General features: G+C 36.9%; 1 protein-coding gene, 3 non-coding genes and 1 pseudogene across 4 annotated transcripts; 1 reads left to right on the top strand and 4 right to left on the bottom strand.

Annotated features, from left to right (window-relative positions):
* LOC120149212 lies at positions 1 to 117 on the bottom strand. The gene has a single exon (XR_005518456.1). It is a non-coding gene; the product is annotated as a U5 spliceosomal RNA (small nuclear RNA).
* Positions 118 to 4,962: 4,845 nt separating this feature from the next.
* On the bottom strand, positions 4,963 to 5,076 carry LOC120149210. The gene has a single exon (XR_005518454.1). It is a non-coding gene; the product is annotated as a U5 spliceosomal RNA (small nuclear RNA).
* Positions 5,077 to 7,323: 2,247 nt separating this feature from the next.
* On the bottom strand, positions 7,324 to 7,441 carry LOC120149213. Its single transcript, XR_005518457.1, has one exon. It is a non-coding gene; the product is annotated as a U5 spliceosomal RNA (small nuclear RNA).
* Positions 7,442 to 7,953: 512 nt separating this feature from the next.
* Positions 7,954 to 9,210, bottom strand: LOC120149192 (annotated as a pseudogene).
* Positions 9,211 to 9,748: 538 nt separating this feature from the next.
* Positions 9,749 to 11,222, top strand: LOC120149193 (glyceraldehyde-3-phosphate dehydrogenase, cytosolic-like; the record flags this gene model as incomplete). The annotated part of the gene is made up of 5 exons (XM_039162074.1): positions 9,749 to 9,767; positions 10,585 to 10,678; positions 10,806 to 10,947; positions 10,980 to 11,046; positions 11,132 to 11,222. Coding segments are annotated over exons 1-5 (413 nt in total), but the record flags the coding sequence as incomplete, so codon positions are not given.
* Positions 11,223 to 17,229: the final 6,007 nt, after the last annotated feature.

Below are 17,229 nucleotides of genomic sequence, written 5' to 3'. Positions count from 1 at the left end.
GCACTTTCAAAAGAAAGAGCCCTCCAAAAATAGGCGTATGCCACTATCTACAACAATCACACGGTATTCTTTAGTAAAAGGCGAAAGAATAGTTTGCTCTGTGCTCACTGCGTGACTGCATGATTTTTGGTGTTAACTTTCGGTTATTTATTGGATCTAGTACTCACGGCGTCTCTGTCTTGCCAATGTGGGATTATTGCTCTAAACCTTTGTGCTAAGATACAGAAACGTCAATGAACCATGAAAATGGACCACAATGCATTGCTTTTAACTCTAATAATCATTTTTTAATAGTACATGTAATTATAAAATAATATTTATTCAAAGCCCTTTTTGAATTATTGATAACGTACACACAATTTACAAACGTAATTTTTTCGAACATAAAATTTTAAGAATTAAGTTTTAAATTTGATAGAGTAAAATCGAGATGCATCAGGTACGATTTATGTTATTCCTTGCAGCTTGTATATATCTATATGATAGTTTTTCATTTAAAAGATTAGCATTTAGCCGAACTGAATTAATTTAAAACAAATAGGTTCATATAAATAAATCGAACCTGGATCGAACAGTGAAATCTAATACAAATCAATTTTTTTTTCTTTTTCTCGATTTCATTTCTCAATCTCATAGGTTCATATGTAAGTACATATTAAACTCCTCTGGTTATTTATTTTATTATTCAATAATAATATTCCTTGACAGCCAACAATACAATTGTCTTGTATCTGTCTTTTAAAATGTGAAAGAAAAAACAATTTTACTCTCCAATTCAATAAATTCCATAGGCAGCTCAAACTTTGAAGAATTCAGCAATTGCTTTAATTTGGGCCAGAGAAGAAGTTGTTAACAGAATAACCAGAATACGGTACAAGCTTTGTCAAAATAACCAGACTTCAAAAGGAGATAAAAATGAAGGCATGCTTTTTTACCTGTAACCTCGTTCGTTGTCATATCAGGAAACGAGTTTCACCAAGTTCCCGCTCCAACCAATACCGGCCTTGGCATCGAGTACGCTCGACCTGCATCAACATTCCATTTCAGGAAAGTTTTGGAATTTATATAAATAAAATGCAGAGCAACTAGAAGTCGTTACATGAAACTTGCCTGCTGTCACCAATGAAATATGTGGAGACAACATCTTCTTCAATGTAACTCAAAATTCCTTTAAACTTGTTCACAATTTATAATAAGACTTCTCTCAAATTCAGGTTGAATCGGATTTTACTTGAGAAGATACTTCTCAAGTCAAGATTGGTTTGAGTGTAGAGTTATGTTTGGGTAGAGTTTAGGATTCGAGTATGTTAATATACAACTCTTAACATGTACTAAGGAGTACTTCTGGACTTTAGTTTGAATAGAAGAGACATTCTTTTGAGTTAGATCATGAAAGATTACAAGAGCTAATTAGGAGTACAACTGCACAGCTCGTTATAATACATTTGTAGAGACCCGTTTTTGTCCGGGTTCTCGTTTTTATTTTATTATTATTATTATTATTATTACATTTTTTGTAGGCCAGCCCAATTACTGTTGAAAAGTCAACATTCAAGTGGCCAAATTGATGGCAAATTTCGGTGGAAAGTGTGTATAATAAATGCACCGAAATTAGCTGGAAATTTGGCACCGAAAGTAGCTGGAAAATGTTAATTTTTTGGACAATGGTAATATCACAATTTAGTCATTGTACTTTAGAGTATTTATAAGATTAGTCCTTAAGCTTCAACTATAAATATTCTAGCTCATTTAGCTTCAAAACCATCCCAAATCATTTTAGCTTTCTCCCAATACTAGAGAATTTAGAGAGTTTCTTGAGAGTTGTTTTCTCCTTTTTATCAAGAGAGAATTGTCATTGTTTTCTCCTTGGTAGATCGAGAGAAGTTGTAATTGCTATTTTCTCATAGTGAAATTCTTCTACTGTTGCCCGTGGTTTTTACCCTATATTATTTAGGAGTTTTCCACGTAAAATTTGTGTCTTCTTTACCTTTATCATTATTTTCTCAAATTATCAGTTGCGATTTTGCTCTATCCGATAGCCGTATTCCGCAACAATTACAACTACAAGCCCAACACCAAGCTTAGTTGACTCAACTCAGCTAACCCATTACATTAACCCAGACTCGCTCAAAAGCCCAACTGCAACATAGCAACCCGGACCCGATCCGACTCATCTTGGCCCAATAACTGACCCGACCTGGCTTAGTTAGGGTTTTAAACCCTAATTTATCCAGCCACCGCCGCCATTGGGAATATGAGCAGTCCGTCGGCGCATGAGATGCACGCGCTCCTCCAACCGCTGCGTGAACCACCATTGATTACTTCCGAGCCGATACCATCATCCACAGTGCACCAACAACCACAAAATTAACAGAAATATCATCAACAGTGAACCAAATCAAAACCCCATTTTAAAATACCCTATAATCCCGAAAATTCGGGATTCAACCACCCAAAAATCAGAAATCTAATATCTAGCCTAGATATCATCATATCACGAGAAAATCAACAAAAAGGGACCATAAGACAGAGAGGGAGGAGGATTGGAAGAAGGCGAAAAAACCAGAAAGAGGAAAAAATAGAGAACCATTCGTGGAAAAAAAGAGATACCAAAACCATATTCAAACAAAAGAAAATACAGAGAGAAAGCCTTACCGTTCCTGGCTAATCATGGTGGTGGTGCTCGGCGGTGTAAAGGAAAATATCACAGAAGGTAAAGGGGGCCATCATTTTTTTACAGGCGGGTTTAGGTTCTAGAGGTTGGGTTCTCAAAGGAAAAGAGAGAGAGGATTGGGGAAGCCGTTGTCGATTCGGCTTCCTATGACATCGTCGCCGCCTTGTGGTGGATGTGGCTCTCAAGTCGTCCCTTACGGCGAAGGAATAGAGAGAGGGAGGAGAAGAGTTGAGAGAATTTTGAGTTGAGAGAATTGTTCTCTCTCTCAGGCAGAAACAAAAAAAAAATGAGGGGAGGGAGTGTTTTAGCCTTAGACTAAGGCTTATATAAGCCTTATAAAACGACGTCGTTCAGGGAAGGACCTGGGTTGTGTTTTAGCGTGTGGTTTAATTACGCTTTGGGCCATTTGTAACTTTGTATTAATTCATTTTAGTCATCAATGAATTTTCAGTTCTTTTTACTTTGAGCTCTTTATTTGTTTATATTTCATTTTAGCCTTGTATTTCTCGTTAAATATGTTTATGTTTATATTCCCATGTGGGCCATTGTATTTTCACTTATTCGCGCTTAAGCATCATAAATTGTTATTGTTTCATTTAACCATCTTGTTCATATTGTTGTATGTTTTGCTAAGTTTTTGTTTTGGGCATGACATTTTACCTTTTTTATATTTTGGTCCTGCATTTTGCTTTGGGATTAATTTCTGCTTTAATACTCAGGTTATATAATGTTTACACATTAGCAATGATTTTATGTTTGTTTATTATTATGTCTCTAAAGTTTCTATTTTTGACTATTTAATCCTTATTTACTAGGTATGATTAAATTCTTATTAATATTTTAATTTATCATGTTTGTAAATGTGTATTTTAGTCCAAATTTGTAACTTTGTTTTAATGATCATTTTAATTTCATGTATGTAAATTATGTAATTGTTGTAAGCATTTTTTTGTATGAAATTTTATTTCTTTGTTCTGCATGTATATATTTATATTATTATTTCCACCTTGTTTTTTTTATAAATCATTGTTTTCTAATATACGACAAAATGAGAAAATTTCATTGTGAGGGAAATTTATCCCAACTACAAGTGAAGGTATCTTTTTGAGAATTTTTCACACTGATGCTTTTTTGTGTTCGATAGTTTTCTTCGCTTTACATTTATTTATTTTGATTATATTTTACCTCTTTTCATTTTTATTTTGTTTCATTTAAGTTTATTTTATTTTTGTGGAAAATATGAAATAATGTCTTTTTGTGATGGGAATCTATGGAAAGTCTCATAATTACAAAGGAATGGCATTCCCGAAGATTGTTCACACAAAAGGGCATTCATTATCCGAAAATTGACACTTGTTGAATAAAGTTGAATAAATAGAAGGATCATAATTTAAATATATTTTTGAAGTTTGTAATTCCTAATATTTAAACACCGTATAATCGTTTAAGTACCAAAATTTGGGCGTTGTGGGGGTGCTCACCCTTCCCCTCACGTATTCGACTCCCAGACTCTTAAAAATGAATCTTTGGTAAAACGCATACCATTTTTTTGTCGTTTAAAGTTTCCAACCTACCTAACTTAAAGGTTGGTGGCGACTCCAAAATCAAATTATTTTCCAAATTATATCTCATCACCTTCCCCTAATTAAATTTTATAAAGTCTAACGGATCCCAGAAGGAAACATTATGACGCATTTTACTGTGGGTGTCCAAATTTTATTTGTCCCCACTCGATGCAAAACATAACTAGGGTAAATGTTTACCTGAAATTCGAATTTTCCTCGAATTAAAATTCTCTAATATTTGTGCCCACTCGATGCGATGCAAAACATATCTAGGATTAATGTTTACCTGAAATCCGAAATTTCCTCGAATCCAAATTTCTCTATATTAGATGTCAGTTGTATTCCAAAATTTTATTTGTACCCACCTCATATAAATAAATAATTTCAATAATTAATATATATCTCACTTCAATAATTAATTAATATATGTGTGCCCGCCTTACTAAATAAATCGCTAGTTCCTATAAGTATAACTTCACATGAGCAAAAAAAACCTATATACAACCTTTCGAAACTGATTTCCATGATTGCTCAAACAAGTCCTCTTCTTGGGGAAGAACCAAACATAGATCACAACTCTACTCATGCTGAAGAAACAACCAATGTTTCTATAGAAATAGAGAAAAGTGATCTCTTAAAAACTCAATTTTCTTACTGAAATTACAGGCCTTGAAAAACCAATATATATCGAAAAGTTAAACTCTTAAACTCAGATTTTAGGGCTTATTCCAAAGAAAAAACCCTCCAAAAATAGGCGTATGCCACTTTGAGCAGAGAGCACACGGTATTCTTTAGTAAAGGCGAAAGAATAGTTCGCTTTGTGCTCACTGTATGGCTGCGTGCTACTCTGAGTTTAATTTGCGGATATTTATACTTTTTCTGGAATGCGGGGTGCTGTTTATTGTCCATATGGGATTAGTGCCCTGCAGCTTTATTGCTAGACGGGCCAACCAGACTAACTTCAATAAATAAAGAAAAAGGGACCAAGATGACATTGCACTGAATACATATATATATATATATATATATATATATATATATATATATATATATATATATATATATATAGTACTTCGAATAAACATTTTAAAATTTCGTATAAGTAAAACTCAAGATGCATCCAGTACATTTATATTTTTCTAGCAGCTTGCGTCGAACCCCAGCTGTGTGCAAAGTTTTTCACTTCAGAATCAGTCTCTAGTCGCTGAAGACAACAAATTTGTCTGCTACAATGTCACAACCCTCTATGAAGCTTTGATTGGGATTGAGGGTTTCCACAAGATTTTCTCATCGGATAAAGCTCAAACGAGGAGGCAGTGCTGGAAGTATGGGACAGTCTCCATTATCAAAAATGATAAATGAAGACCAGCTCTCAACTGTGGCTTTGCTTGAGGAGGCAGTTTTGGGTTCACAGGCCAAGTGTGCTACTTTCGTCACTGAATTATCCGATTCATCGTTTTCGGAGGAGAATCATCGTTTGTATATTAAAGAAATAAGACAGAAACTAGATAGCATGCAGAGTTTACTGGTGCAACTGCAAGGTCAGATGTGAAATAGAGCAATTTTCTTACCATTCTTTGTTGTAAAACTCAGGTGGCATCATATAAGTTTGACTGTATTCTGTGTAAGAAATAGATATAGTAATTCCATAAAGTAATAATCTATCTAAAACAATAATTTTTTATTTAAGAGTTATTTTTTTATCTATATAATAGACTCAATTTATCTTTTTACCCATATGATATTTTTACAACAATTTAAGCCCTCGAAGTTGTTTAAATATATTATCCTAAACATAGACCCTAAAAGTAACTTAAAGCTTTAAACCCTAAACCTTAGACATTAATCTTTAAACTCCAACTTAAAACCCTAAACAATAGTAAATATTTTAAACATTGATGCAATTAAACAACTTTCGAGGGTTAAATTGATGTGAAAATATTATAGGAACGAAAATGGTAAATTAAGTCTACTATATAGGCAAAAGTAACCCTTTAAGCCATAATTTTTTTGGTCTCGACTTAGCCCAAGATCTAAATTAATAATTTTGATAAATTAATAAGATAATGTTTTTTCGGAAGACTCCTATATAAATTTAATAATTTTGATAAATTAATAAGATAATGTTTTTTCGGAAGACTCCTATATAAATTTATGCCCCCTTCAACATTATAAATTAATATTTCTATAAAATACAAATATAATTGTGACAATTTAGTAAAATATGATCTTAGAAAATTTGTGCGACTCAAAAAGTTATTGTGGTATAAAAGTTCCATCATCTCTCTTACCTTCTCAAAAATTAGTTATCTGGACATGTTTACATATTCTTTGTATCGGAGAAACCACTCAAAAAAAACTTTCTTAATCTCTAGATATTTATAGGTTTATGTTGATGATATTTCCTCTTTTTTTTAAGTTAACCGAAAGTTACTCAGATGATCGCTCAAGTGTGTTTGATATAATAGCTTGATTAACTTTTTAATCAAATTTTTTTGTCAATATACTATTGTAAATTTTTTGATTGTATGTTAGTTAATTTCTCTCATATTCACCTATTGCTTTACGTATTTGATTTATTATAATTGATTTTCAGACACCATTTAGACGTGAAGCCATAATTAGTTGTATCTGATTTGTTATAGTTGATTTTTAGATACCTTTTAGATGTGAAGCTATGATTAGTTGGTTTTAATTTTGGTTGACTAATGATGAGTATTTTGTTTTATTATATAGCGATTGATTTCTACACCATATATGAATTTATGTTAAGTTATAATTAATACATATGAACGTAATTCTTTTAAAGAGATATTATATTTAATTAATCATTTTATACATGACATCCTTTAATTAATTAATATATAATTTACTTATGACAGCAATGTGTACATGTTTTACTTTTGAAAAGTATTAACTTCGTTAAATTGAACTCAGGTTCTGTATCCTGGTGTTGAAGATAACTCTCCTATAAAAACTAAATATATATTTCAAATAAATAGACATCATTGAAAGTTCGAAATTAACACTAAAAGGAAAAATATGGAATCCAAAGTGAACAAACCAAAAGCTTCATTTTAAGGTCACTTTCAAAAGAAAGATCCCTACAAAAACAGGCGTATCCCATTATCTGTGCAGCAATCACACGGTATTCTTTAGTAAAAGGTAAAAGAATAATTCACTCTGAGCTCATTGCATGGCTACGGGTTTAACTTTCGGTTATTTATATTGGATCTAGTGCTCACGGCGTCTCTGTCTTGCCAATGTGGGATTATTGCTCTAAACCTTTGTGCTAGGATACAGAAACGTCAATGAACCATGAAAATGGACACAATGCATTGCTTTTAACTCTAATAATCATTTTTTAATAGTATATGTAATTATAAAATAATATTTATTCAAAGCCCTTTTTGAATTATTGATAATGTACACACAATTTACAAATACAGTTTTTCGAACATAAAATTTTAACAATTAAGTTTTAAATTTGATAGAGTAAAATCGAGATGTATCAGGTACGATTTATGTTATTCCTTGCAGCTTGCATATATGTATGATAGTTTTTCATTTAAAAGATTAGCTTTTAGCCGAACTGAATTAATTTAAAACAAATAGGTTCATATAAATAAATCAAACCTGGATCGAACAGTGAAATATGATACAAATAAAAAAAATATTTTCTCAATTCATTTCTCAATCTCATAGGTTCATATGTAAGTACATATTAAACTCCTCTGGTTATTTATTTTATTATTCAATAATAATATTCCTTGACAGCCAACAATACAATTGTCTTGTACCTGTCTTCTAAAATGTGAAAGAAAAAACAATTTTACTCTCCAATTCAATAAATTCCATAGGCAGCTCAAAGTTTGAAGAATTCAGCAATTGCTTTAATTTGGGTCAGAGAAGAAGTTGTTAACAGATGGCATGATCTGAGGTGGTCTCTTGCGGATAAACTTCCTCAGACCATGTTCTGCATTTTTCACCTTCTTCAAAGTTCTCAAGAATTCCAGCAGCCCTCTTTTCTTTGGTTACCCTATGTCAGATACAAAAACGTGTGCCTTGTTATCTCAATTTTCTGCAATCCAACTTTGAATACTCTGAATCTAACTTTGGGTAAAATCAAATTACTCAATATATATATATAATGTATACCTGACTTCAGGGTTGGTGGTGATATTCCTCACAAGTTGCATAGCACAAATGCCAACGGCGACACTCACCGATGCAAATAGCGGATACACCTAAACAGGAATTGAAGGGAAGAAAACCATGAGCAATTGATTTGTTTTTTAAGATTTGTAAATGAAACAGAGTTCTAAATACGTTGGCATTAGACAAATATTCAAACATGAATACTATACGAGTGTTGTTGATGATCTGAGTAAGGAGGCTGTTTTAAATGGTTCAATTTTTTTTAGATTAAGCAAAAAGACACAGTCAATGATGGTATGGAGAAAGAAAATAAAAGAATTAGAGAAACAATAAACCTATTGTGTCAAACACAAACTTTTATAGATTCAATGCTAATTTGATGAAACAAGATAAGATCCAAGTTCAGGCCTCAGATTCATATATCAGCATGAATGTATAAAGACACAGTCTATGATACGAGATTTACAGATCATAACATAAAGAATACCAAAGTATAATTGTTCCTAATGTACCTAACATTTTCATAGTTTTGTTTTTACCCCAACGCGTAGATCTGTTCTAAACGAACAAGAAGTTAAACATAAAATGAATATATCGTCTTTAAAGATCACAACAAAGGATGAATTAAGAAAGAGAAGTGAAAAGAATACCTCAGGTCTGAGCCATCTGTTTGCAGAAGCCATGATTACGGATGAAACGAAGAGAGAGATATAAGACAGAGCGAGCAAAACGCAAGGGAGGGAATGACCCCTTCTCCAAGAAACTTTTTAAAAGGGAAGCAATTACACGTCAAAGGCAACTTCCCAACAAAACACCTATTCCATATATATATACGGATTATATTTCCAAGTTTGACGCGTCTGGGACACAGCTTTTAGAATTTTGAACAAACTCGTTTTTCCTTCTTTTCCTAAACACGAAACCCTCACATGGGCCGTGAGGAAAAGTAGTAAGCAATTTACAGCCGCCGACCTTTACAGTCAAATTATATTTTTTTTTCAATGTATATTTTGATGCCTTTTTAAAAAAATATTTAGTTTATAATTTATAGAATACGATTATAAATATAATGATGTTTAGTAACAGATTTAGGATTTTAGGTTAAGAATATAAATTTATATAAAATTATATTAGAGAATATAACAAATTATCAACAATTTTGTTTTAAAAAAAAATAGAAATGCTACTGTCCATATTACTCCATAATCTATCCTTAGACGAGAGTTGTGACCACGAGAAAGATGAGTGGGTAGCCACGACCATTTGCCAAGTGGGGCTGCCGTTCTATTTATTCGGCTTGCAATTCATGCATCTATGCCTTGGAATACACTGGAAGATGTGGTTAGCGGAAATGGTTGCATTTGCAATAGGTAAGCATTTCCGGTAGCATTTCCGTTTGACTTATCTCTTGTATTATATCAATATTGTTTATCTATTTATATTTATATTTTTATTTAGGGTAATTATATAAATAATCATCCAACTGTTAGAGATTCTTTTTTCTTAAATACAAAATAAGTGTTTAAACGATAACATTTTTGACAAATAGATAGTTAAATTACTTTTTGGAATCATTTCGGCCACAGACCATTAGCGGTATTAATTTTTTTCTGTTAATTGATACATGCCACGATCTATTAATTTAAAAAATTATTTAAAATTAAAAAATTAATATATATATATTTTAAAAAATACAGAAAATTTGAAATAATTCCAAAATTTTGAAAACCTTCTTTTCAACTCTTGCCCACGTCGACTGCCGCCCTTTGCCGTTGACGAAGCTCCACCTGATCTCACCTCCCTTGGCGACCAAAACCCTTATAAAATCGTGACCGATCGACGACGAATTGACGTTTTATACCCGTGAACCCTATGATGAAAATCATGATCCCACGCGATTATGAGGCCAACCGACGGCAATTACGACGGGGTATGACTAAGAATTGAGCTTTTTTTATTATAAATATACTCATATTTTTAATGTTTAAAAAAAATTCAAAAACACTAGATTGTGACACGTCTCACTTAACGGAGAAAATTAACGCCATTGACGGATCGGATGCCTAAAGTGGTAATGTTTGTAACGATAGACACCAAAATCATTCAGAAAATAGTTTAGGCACATATTCGTGAAAAACTCTATAGTTTAGGTACTTCTTTATATTTAAGCTTTTTTTTTATTTACAGCTACGAAAAAGAATGTTGATGGACCATCAATGAAGGACAGGAGAGGTGGTAGAGCTGCTTCCTTCAACATCATTCCCAGCAGCACCGATGCTGCCTAGGTATATTTTCAAACCTGATTGGATTTAGTCCTTATTTTGCGGTATTTGTGGTTAGCTTGGAAATAAGTAAAGATTTTTAATGTTGAGGTTCTTATATATGTACTCGACGATACTTGTGAATATGTTGGCTGTTGGAAAGGTTCTTCCTGCCCTCAATGGGAAACTAACCGGAATATCCACCCGAGTTTCAACTGTTGATGTATCTGTCGTGGACCTCACCGAAAAGCTCGAGAAGTCCGCACCATATGATGAGATCAAAGCTGCTGTCAAGTAAGTCTTATTATAATTGTAGACAAGCTTAAGGGAATTTTGGGTTACATTGAAGAAGATGTCTCCACAGATTTCATTGTCATTGGTGACAGCAGGCAAGTTTCATGTAACGACTTCTAGTTGCTTCTGATTTTATTTATATAAATTTTGAAAATTTCCTGAAATCGAACGCTGATGCTGGTCGAGCATATTCGATGCCAAAGCCGGTATTGCTCTGTACGGGAACTTGGTGAAACTCGTTTTCTGGTATGACAACGAATGGGGTTACAGGTAAGAAAGCCCCCTTCCTATACACTTAACAGGCACACGCCTTAACCACTCACCATCACTTTGTTTGCACTCACACGCCTTAACCACTCACCATCCTTTGTTTGCACTCGAATCTGCTATGTATGTACGATCATCTCAAGCTGTCGTTGTTTTCCAGCCAGCGATCATTCTAGAAGTCTGTTGTGTTCCCGCTTCCCATATTCCATAACAATCCTACTCAAATTTCATCCCAGATATCATTAAGCCTTTCCAAACTCGAGAGCTATCTATCTTTGAAATTGAGATCGGTGCAGGTTTACAACCCCATACTTAGCAGGTAACACTTTGGTCCAGAGCTATTCTCAACATAAAATCACCCGATATGCTAATTTCAACATAAACGTCGCATTTTTGGATTGTAGTCTTTGAATTCCTAAACCTCCTACTTTCAAAGGTTTGCTCACGTCCTCTCAACGGACAAGGTAGACTCCTCTCTTTTCTTCAAAGTTTTTCAGATAAAGTTGAATGAGTTTCTCAATCTCATTGGGCAAATGAGTTGTTTGCATTGAATATGTTGGGAGCGCAGTTAGCATGCTTTTGGCCATAACTATATATCCGCTCAGCTAGGATATAGTTTTCGCCTTCCAACCCGCTAACCTTTTCTTTACTTGATTGATTAAATAGATGTACGTTGCATGTGTCTCTTTTGTGGAGAAACGTTACTCCCAAATTTTTTCCTAGCTCATTCACACACGTGAATTGAAAGCTTCCACTGATTTCTTCTCTTAGGTGCTCTTCTGCATTATCCGAAAAGCAATATTGGTCTTTATGAGGCTCACTTTATGTTAGAAGCTATTACAAAAATATGTCAGCATTCGTTGAATCACATCCATTTGTGACAAAATCGCTTCCGCAAATAATACAAAATCATCTACGAAAAATAAATGGTATAGAGCAAGGAAATTTCTCGATAGTTTTATGAGCTTTCAGGAGCCATCATCCACAGCGACTGTAGCGCTTGTGCAAGGCAATTCATGCTAGAAAGGTGTCTGTTAAGGCTTCAAACCAAATAATTTGGGTTGAAACTATGGAGATACAACTCATAATAAGTTAACGGGTCCCCCTCGAACAACCAATATCCCATAACGTATCATCAATGTAAGACCATTTCAATCAATCACAGTTTTTTTCCAAATCTTTTATAGCCACATATCCCTTCTTCCCTTTCTTTTTTCACACTGAGTGACAACCTCCAAAGTGATTAATATATTATCAGGTATACTTCTACAAGGAACAAATCTTGTTTAACCTTCTGAAATTCATTTTGTCAATAAATGATGCAGGGGGATCTGAGACAGATGATGCTGAGCTGTCAGATTGCACGTTGATGGCGCTGAGATACCATGAGTTGGCAGATCAGCGCAAAGGCGGGAATTGATTGTGACATGTTCCTTATTGGGGTCGTTTTGAGTATGTTTCGTCTTTTGGCCATAACTTTGGCTACAGGTGTCAGAATCGCGCATAAACCCCAATCCGGAAAGCTCTTTTCGACGCGCACGCTCTCCACATTGAGCTACGCTCCATGTGGCCTTTTTTTCAACCTCAAATTCTGCCGTTTTCCCCTCCGAATCACTAGATTTAGTTATTTTTTACTATTTATGGTAATATTTCGATTGTTAATTAGGAAGTCAATTTAAATCCGATTTAGACCGGATTTTGGGAGATTGCTTATTTTATTTCGAATTTCGATTTAGAGTGATTTTCGGGATTTTGCTATTTTGGCAAAATTCGAAAAATACGATTTTTGCTATTTTTGGCAAAATTCGAATAAAGACGATTTTTTTAGCTATAACAGTCCGGCTTGTGGACTGTTTTTGAGACAGTTATTGATTTTATAATATTTATTAAACCCTAGAGACTTTTTCTCTGGTTTTGGGCGAATTTTCTCTTGTGAATCGTCTGTCGGAGCTAGCCTACAGGATAATCACTATTCTGTCTGGCGTCAGTTGGTATCAGAGCTTCAACATCTTCTTGGGAAATTTCACCAGTTTCAATGGCTGGAGGTCGTGGTCGTGGTCGTCGTGAGCAGGTTCCGAATGAGGAAGCCCAACGCCGTGATCGCAGCGTTCAGGATGTGATGATTGCGGATTTGCAGAGGCAAGTCGCAGAATTAACCCAGCGCCTAGCGGCGCAGGATTTAGAGGATCGTGAGGCCTCTGATCACGATACAAATTCCACTTTCGAAAACCCATATCACAATCGCGCAGGATTCCGGGGCGCAGGATTCCGGGAGCACCGTGGTCGGGAGAGCGTCATGGAGACCTCGGTTTTCGGGTCGATCTCCCTGAGTTTTCTGGTACATTACAGGCCGAGGGATTCGTGGATTGGATTAATGAAGTGGAGCGTATTTTTGAATATAAGGAAGTCCCCGATCGTGTGAAAGTGAAACTGATCGCCATCAACTCAAGGGCAGAGCATCTGCGTGGTGGGAACAGTTACGACGTTCACGAGAAAGACAGGGCAAAGCCAGATCACTGATTGGGAGAAGATGAAAAGAAGATGAAGGGCCACTTCCTTCCCTTCGGCTACACGCAAACCTTATTTCAGCGACTTCATGCGTTGAGGCAGGGCGCGCGATCAGTCGATGATTACACGGAGGAGTTTTACCAATTGGTCGCCCGGAACGATTATCTGAGACGGAGGAGCAGATGGTGGCGCGATATTTGGGGGGTTTACGCCAGCCCTTGCAAGATGTCCTCAGCCTTCATTCATTGTGGAGTGTTTCAGAAGCATACCAGCGTGCACTTGCTGTTGAAAAACAGCAAAACAGGAGACCAGTGATCAGGAGCGATCACAACAGTCGACCAGTTCGCCCTCAAGAGTCCCGTCCTGCTCAGCAGCCACCGCAGGGTAATTCTAACCCTACTATTAGATGTTTTCGTTGTGGTGAACAAGGGCATAGGGCGACTGATTGCAGGAAGCCTGCTAGTCAAAAGGGCAAAAATTTGTTGATTGAGGAAAACGTGGAAGACGAGACTGAGGAGATTGGCGAACCCGTGTATGACGATGATGAGACTGATGATGTGCTGTATGGAGATGGTCATGAGACTCTGGTCGTTTCGCAAGAGTCTACTTACCCCAAGGGCGATTCAGGGGACGATTGGTTGAGAACCAATTTTCCACACGACTTGCACAGTTGCAGATAAAGTCTGCAAAATGATCATTGACAGCGGCAGTTGTGAGAATGTAGTGTCCGAGGAGGTTGTCCAGAAATTGCAGTTGAAGACGGACCGTCATCCTAAGCCATACAAGTTGTCATGGCTAAATAAAGACAGTGAGGTAACAGTTGATAGGCGATGCCTGGTGTCTTTTTCAATTGGTAGAAAATATTTGATAATGCCTGGTGTGATGTTGTGTCTATGGATGCGTGTCATATTGTTGGGTCGACCTTGGCAGTATGATCGCAGTGTCATTCATGATGGACGGAAGAATACATATTCCCTTAGCATCAAGGGAAAAAAGATTGTGTTGGCACCCCGGCGGGAAGGACTTACTCCTACCCCAGTAACCCATAATACTAATCTGCTTTCTATGTCCAGGTTTTTAGATGAGATTGAGCATGGCGACGTGGTCTATGCCTTGCTACCTTGCGAGAACAATGCAGTAGACGTGGATACAGATTTACCAGTAGAGGTGCAGCGTTGCTAGCAGAATTCTCTAACTTGATGCCAGAGGATCTTCCTCCTGGACTACCACCTATGAGGGATATTCAGCATCAAATTGACCTTGTTCCTGGGTCAAGTTTGCCAAATCGACCAGCATATCGCCTCAGTCCCAAGGAGGCCGAAGAGTTGCAGCGACAGGTGGAAGAGTTGTTGGAGAGGGGCTATATCCGAGAGAGTATGAGCCCATGTGCAGTCCCTGCTCTGTTAGTGCCAAGAAAGATGGTTCTTGGCGTAGTGTGTTGACGCCGAGCGATCAACAGAATTACAGTGAAGTACCGGTTTCCAATTCCCCGTCTAGATGATATGTTGGATCAGCTATCTGGTTCTAAGATCTTCTCAAAATTGACCTTAAGAGCGGCTACCACCAAATCAGAATAAGGCCTGGAGATGAGTGGAAGACGGCGTTTAAAACGCCACAAGGGTTGTATGAGTGGATGGTCATGCCTTTTGGGTTATCCAATGCGCCCAGTACATTCATGAGATTTATGCATCAGGTCTTGCGGCCTTTTATGGGGAAATTGTTGTAGTTTACTTCGATGATATCCTCGTTTATAGTCCGACATGACTTCACACTTCGATCACCTCCGTGCTGTTTTTGAGATGCTGAAACGGAGTGCTTGTTTGTCAATCAAAAGAAGTGTTCTTTCTTCCTACTTCTGTGACTTTTCTTGGTTTTGTTGTGTCTACTGATGGTGTTCATGCAGATCAGTCAAAAATAGATGCAGTCTTGGAGTGCCCAGACCAAGAACCTTACATGACATCCGAAGTTTCCATGGCTTGGCGTCTTTTTACCGTCGATTCATTAGAAATTTCAGTACTCTGATCGCCCCTATCACAGAGTGCCTCAAGGGGCGTGATTTCCAGTGGTCTGAGGAGGGCAGAGGCCAGTTTTCAACTGGTCAAGCAGAAGATGACCGAGGCTCCAGTTTTGGCACTTCCAGATTTTGACAAAGTGTTCGAGGTAAATTGTGATGCATCTGGCGTTGGCATTGGTGGTTCTGAGTCAGGCAGGTCGTCCGGTTGCTTTTTTCAGTGAGAAGCTATCGGGATCAAAGAAAAATTATTCCACTTATGATCTGGAGTTCTATGCCATAGTTCAGTCCCTGAAGCATTGGCGTCACTACCTAGTACAGAAGGAGTTATTCTGTTACCGATCATGAGGCCTTGAAGTACATCAATGGCCAACACAAGCTGAGTAGACGTCATGCCAAGTGGGTAGCATACTTGCAAGAATTCACTTTTACGCTGAGGCACCAAGCAGGGAGTTTGAACCGCGTCGCAGATGCCCTGAGCCGTCGTACCTTACTTCCACCACCATGAGTGCTAAAGTTGCAGGATTTGAGACGTTCACAGATATGTATGCAGCTGATCCTTCCTTTGGAAGGATATTTCAGGAGGTAACTGAGGGTCACCGTCATGATTTTGTTTTGCATAATGGGTATCTGTTTCGTGGATTACAATTGTGCATTCCAGATTGTTCATTGAGGCAGCAAATTATAAGTGAACTCCATAATGAGGGACACTTTGGCCGAGATAAGACATTGGCCCTTATCTCTTCTGAATTTTATTGGCCCAAGTTGACTAGTGATGTGGCCCATTATGTGGACCGTTGTTTGTGTGCCAGCGATCTAAGGGAGTTCTCACCAATGCGGGATGTACACTCCCTTACCTGTTCCTGAAGCTCCTTGGTTCGATGTCAGCATGGATTTTGTACTAGGCTTACCCCGACCCAAGGGCCTCTGATTCTATCTTTGTTGTGGTTGACAGGTTTTCCAAGATGGCTCTTTTGTAGCTTGCAGAAGACTATGGATGCTGACCGGATTGCCCATCTCTATTTCAAGGAGATTGTGCGTTTACATGGTGTCCTCGACCATCACTTCAGATCGTGATACTAAGTTCATCAGTCATTTCTGGAAGAGCCTGTGGGGGAACTGGGAACGCAGTTGAATTTCGTAGCGCCTACCACCCCCAGACGGATGGCCAGACTGAGGTGGTGAAACCGAAGTTTGGGAAACCTTTTAAGGTGTTTGGCAGGAACGAAGCCGAAGCAGTGGGATTTGGCTTGCCTCAGGCAGAATTTGCCTACAACAGATCAAAAAACAGAACTACAGGTTTTAAGCCCATTTGAGATTGTCTATGGTCAGAACCCATCCGGGGGGGGACTTAGCCCCTATTCCACGTATAGGACGTTTCAGTCCTAAAGCAGATGAGATGGCAAAGTATCTTCGGGGTATCCATGAGCAGGTGAAACGACCAGTCATGAGAGCAATACCAAGTACAAGACTCGGTCGACAATCATCGTC

Source organism: Hibiscus syriacus, unplaced genomic scaffold (genome assembly GCF_006381635.1).
Source record: "Hibiscus syriacus cultivar Baekdansim isolate YM2019G1 unplaced genomic scaffold, ASM638163v2 tig00110989_pilon, whole genome shotgun sequence".
Lineage (NCBI taxonomy): Eukaryota > Viridiplantae > Streptophyta > Magnoliopsida > Malvales > Malvaceae > Hibiscus > Hibiscus syriacus.
This window is presented reverse-complemented; position numbering and strand designations above follow the sequence as displayed.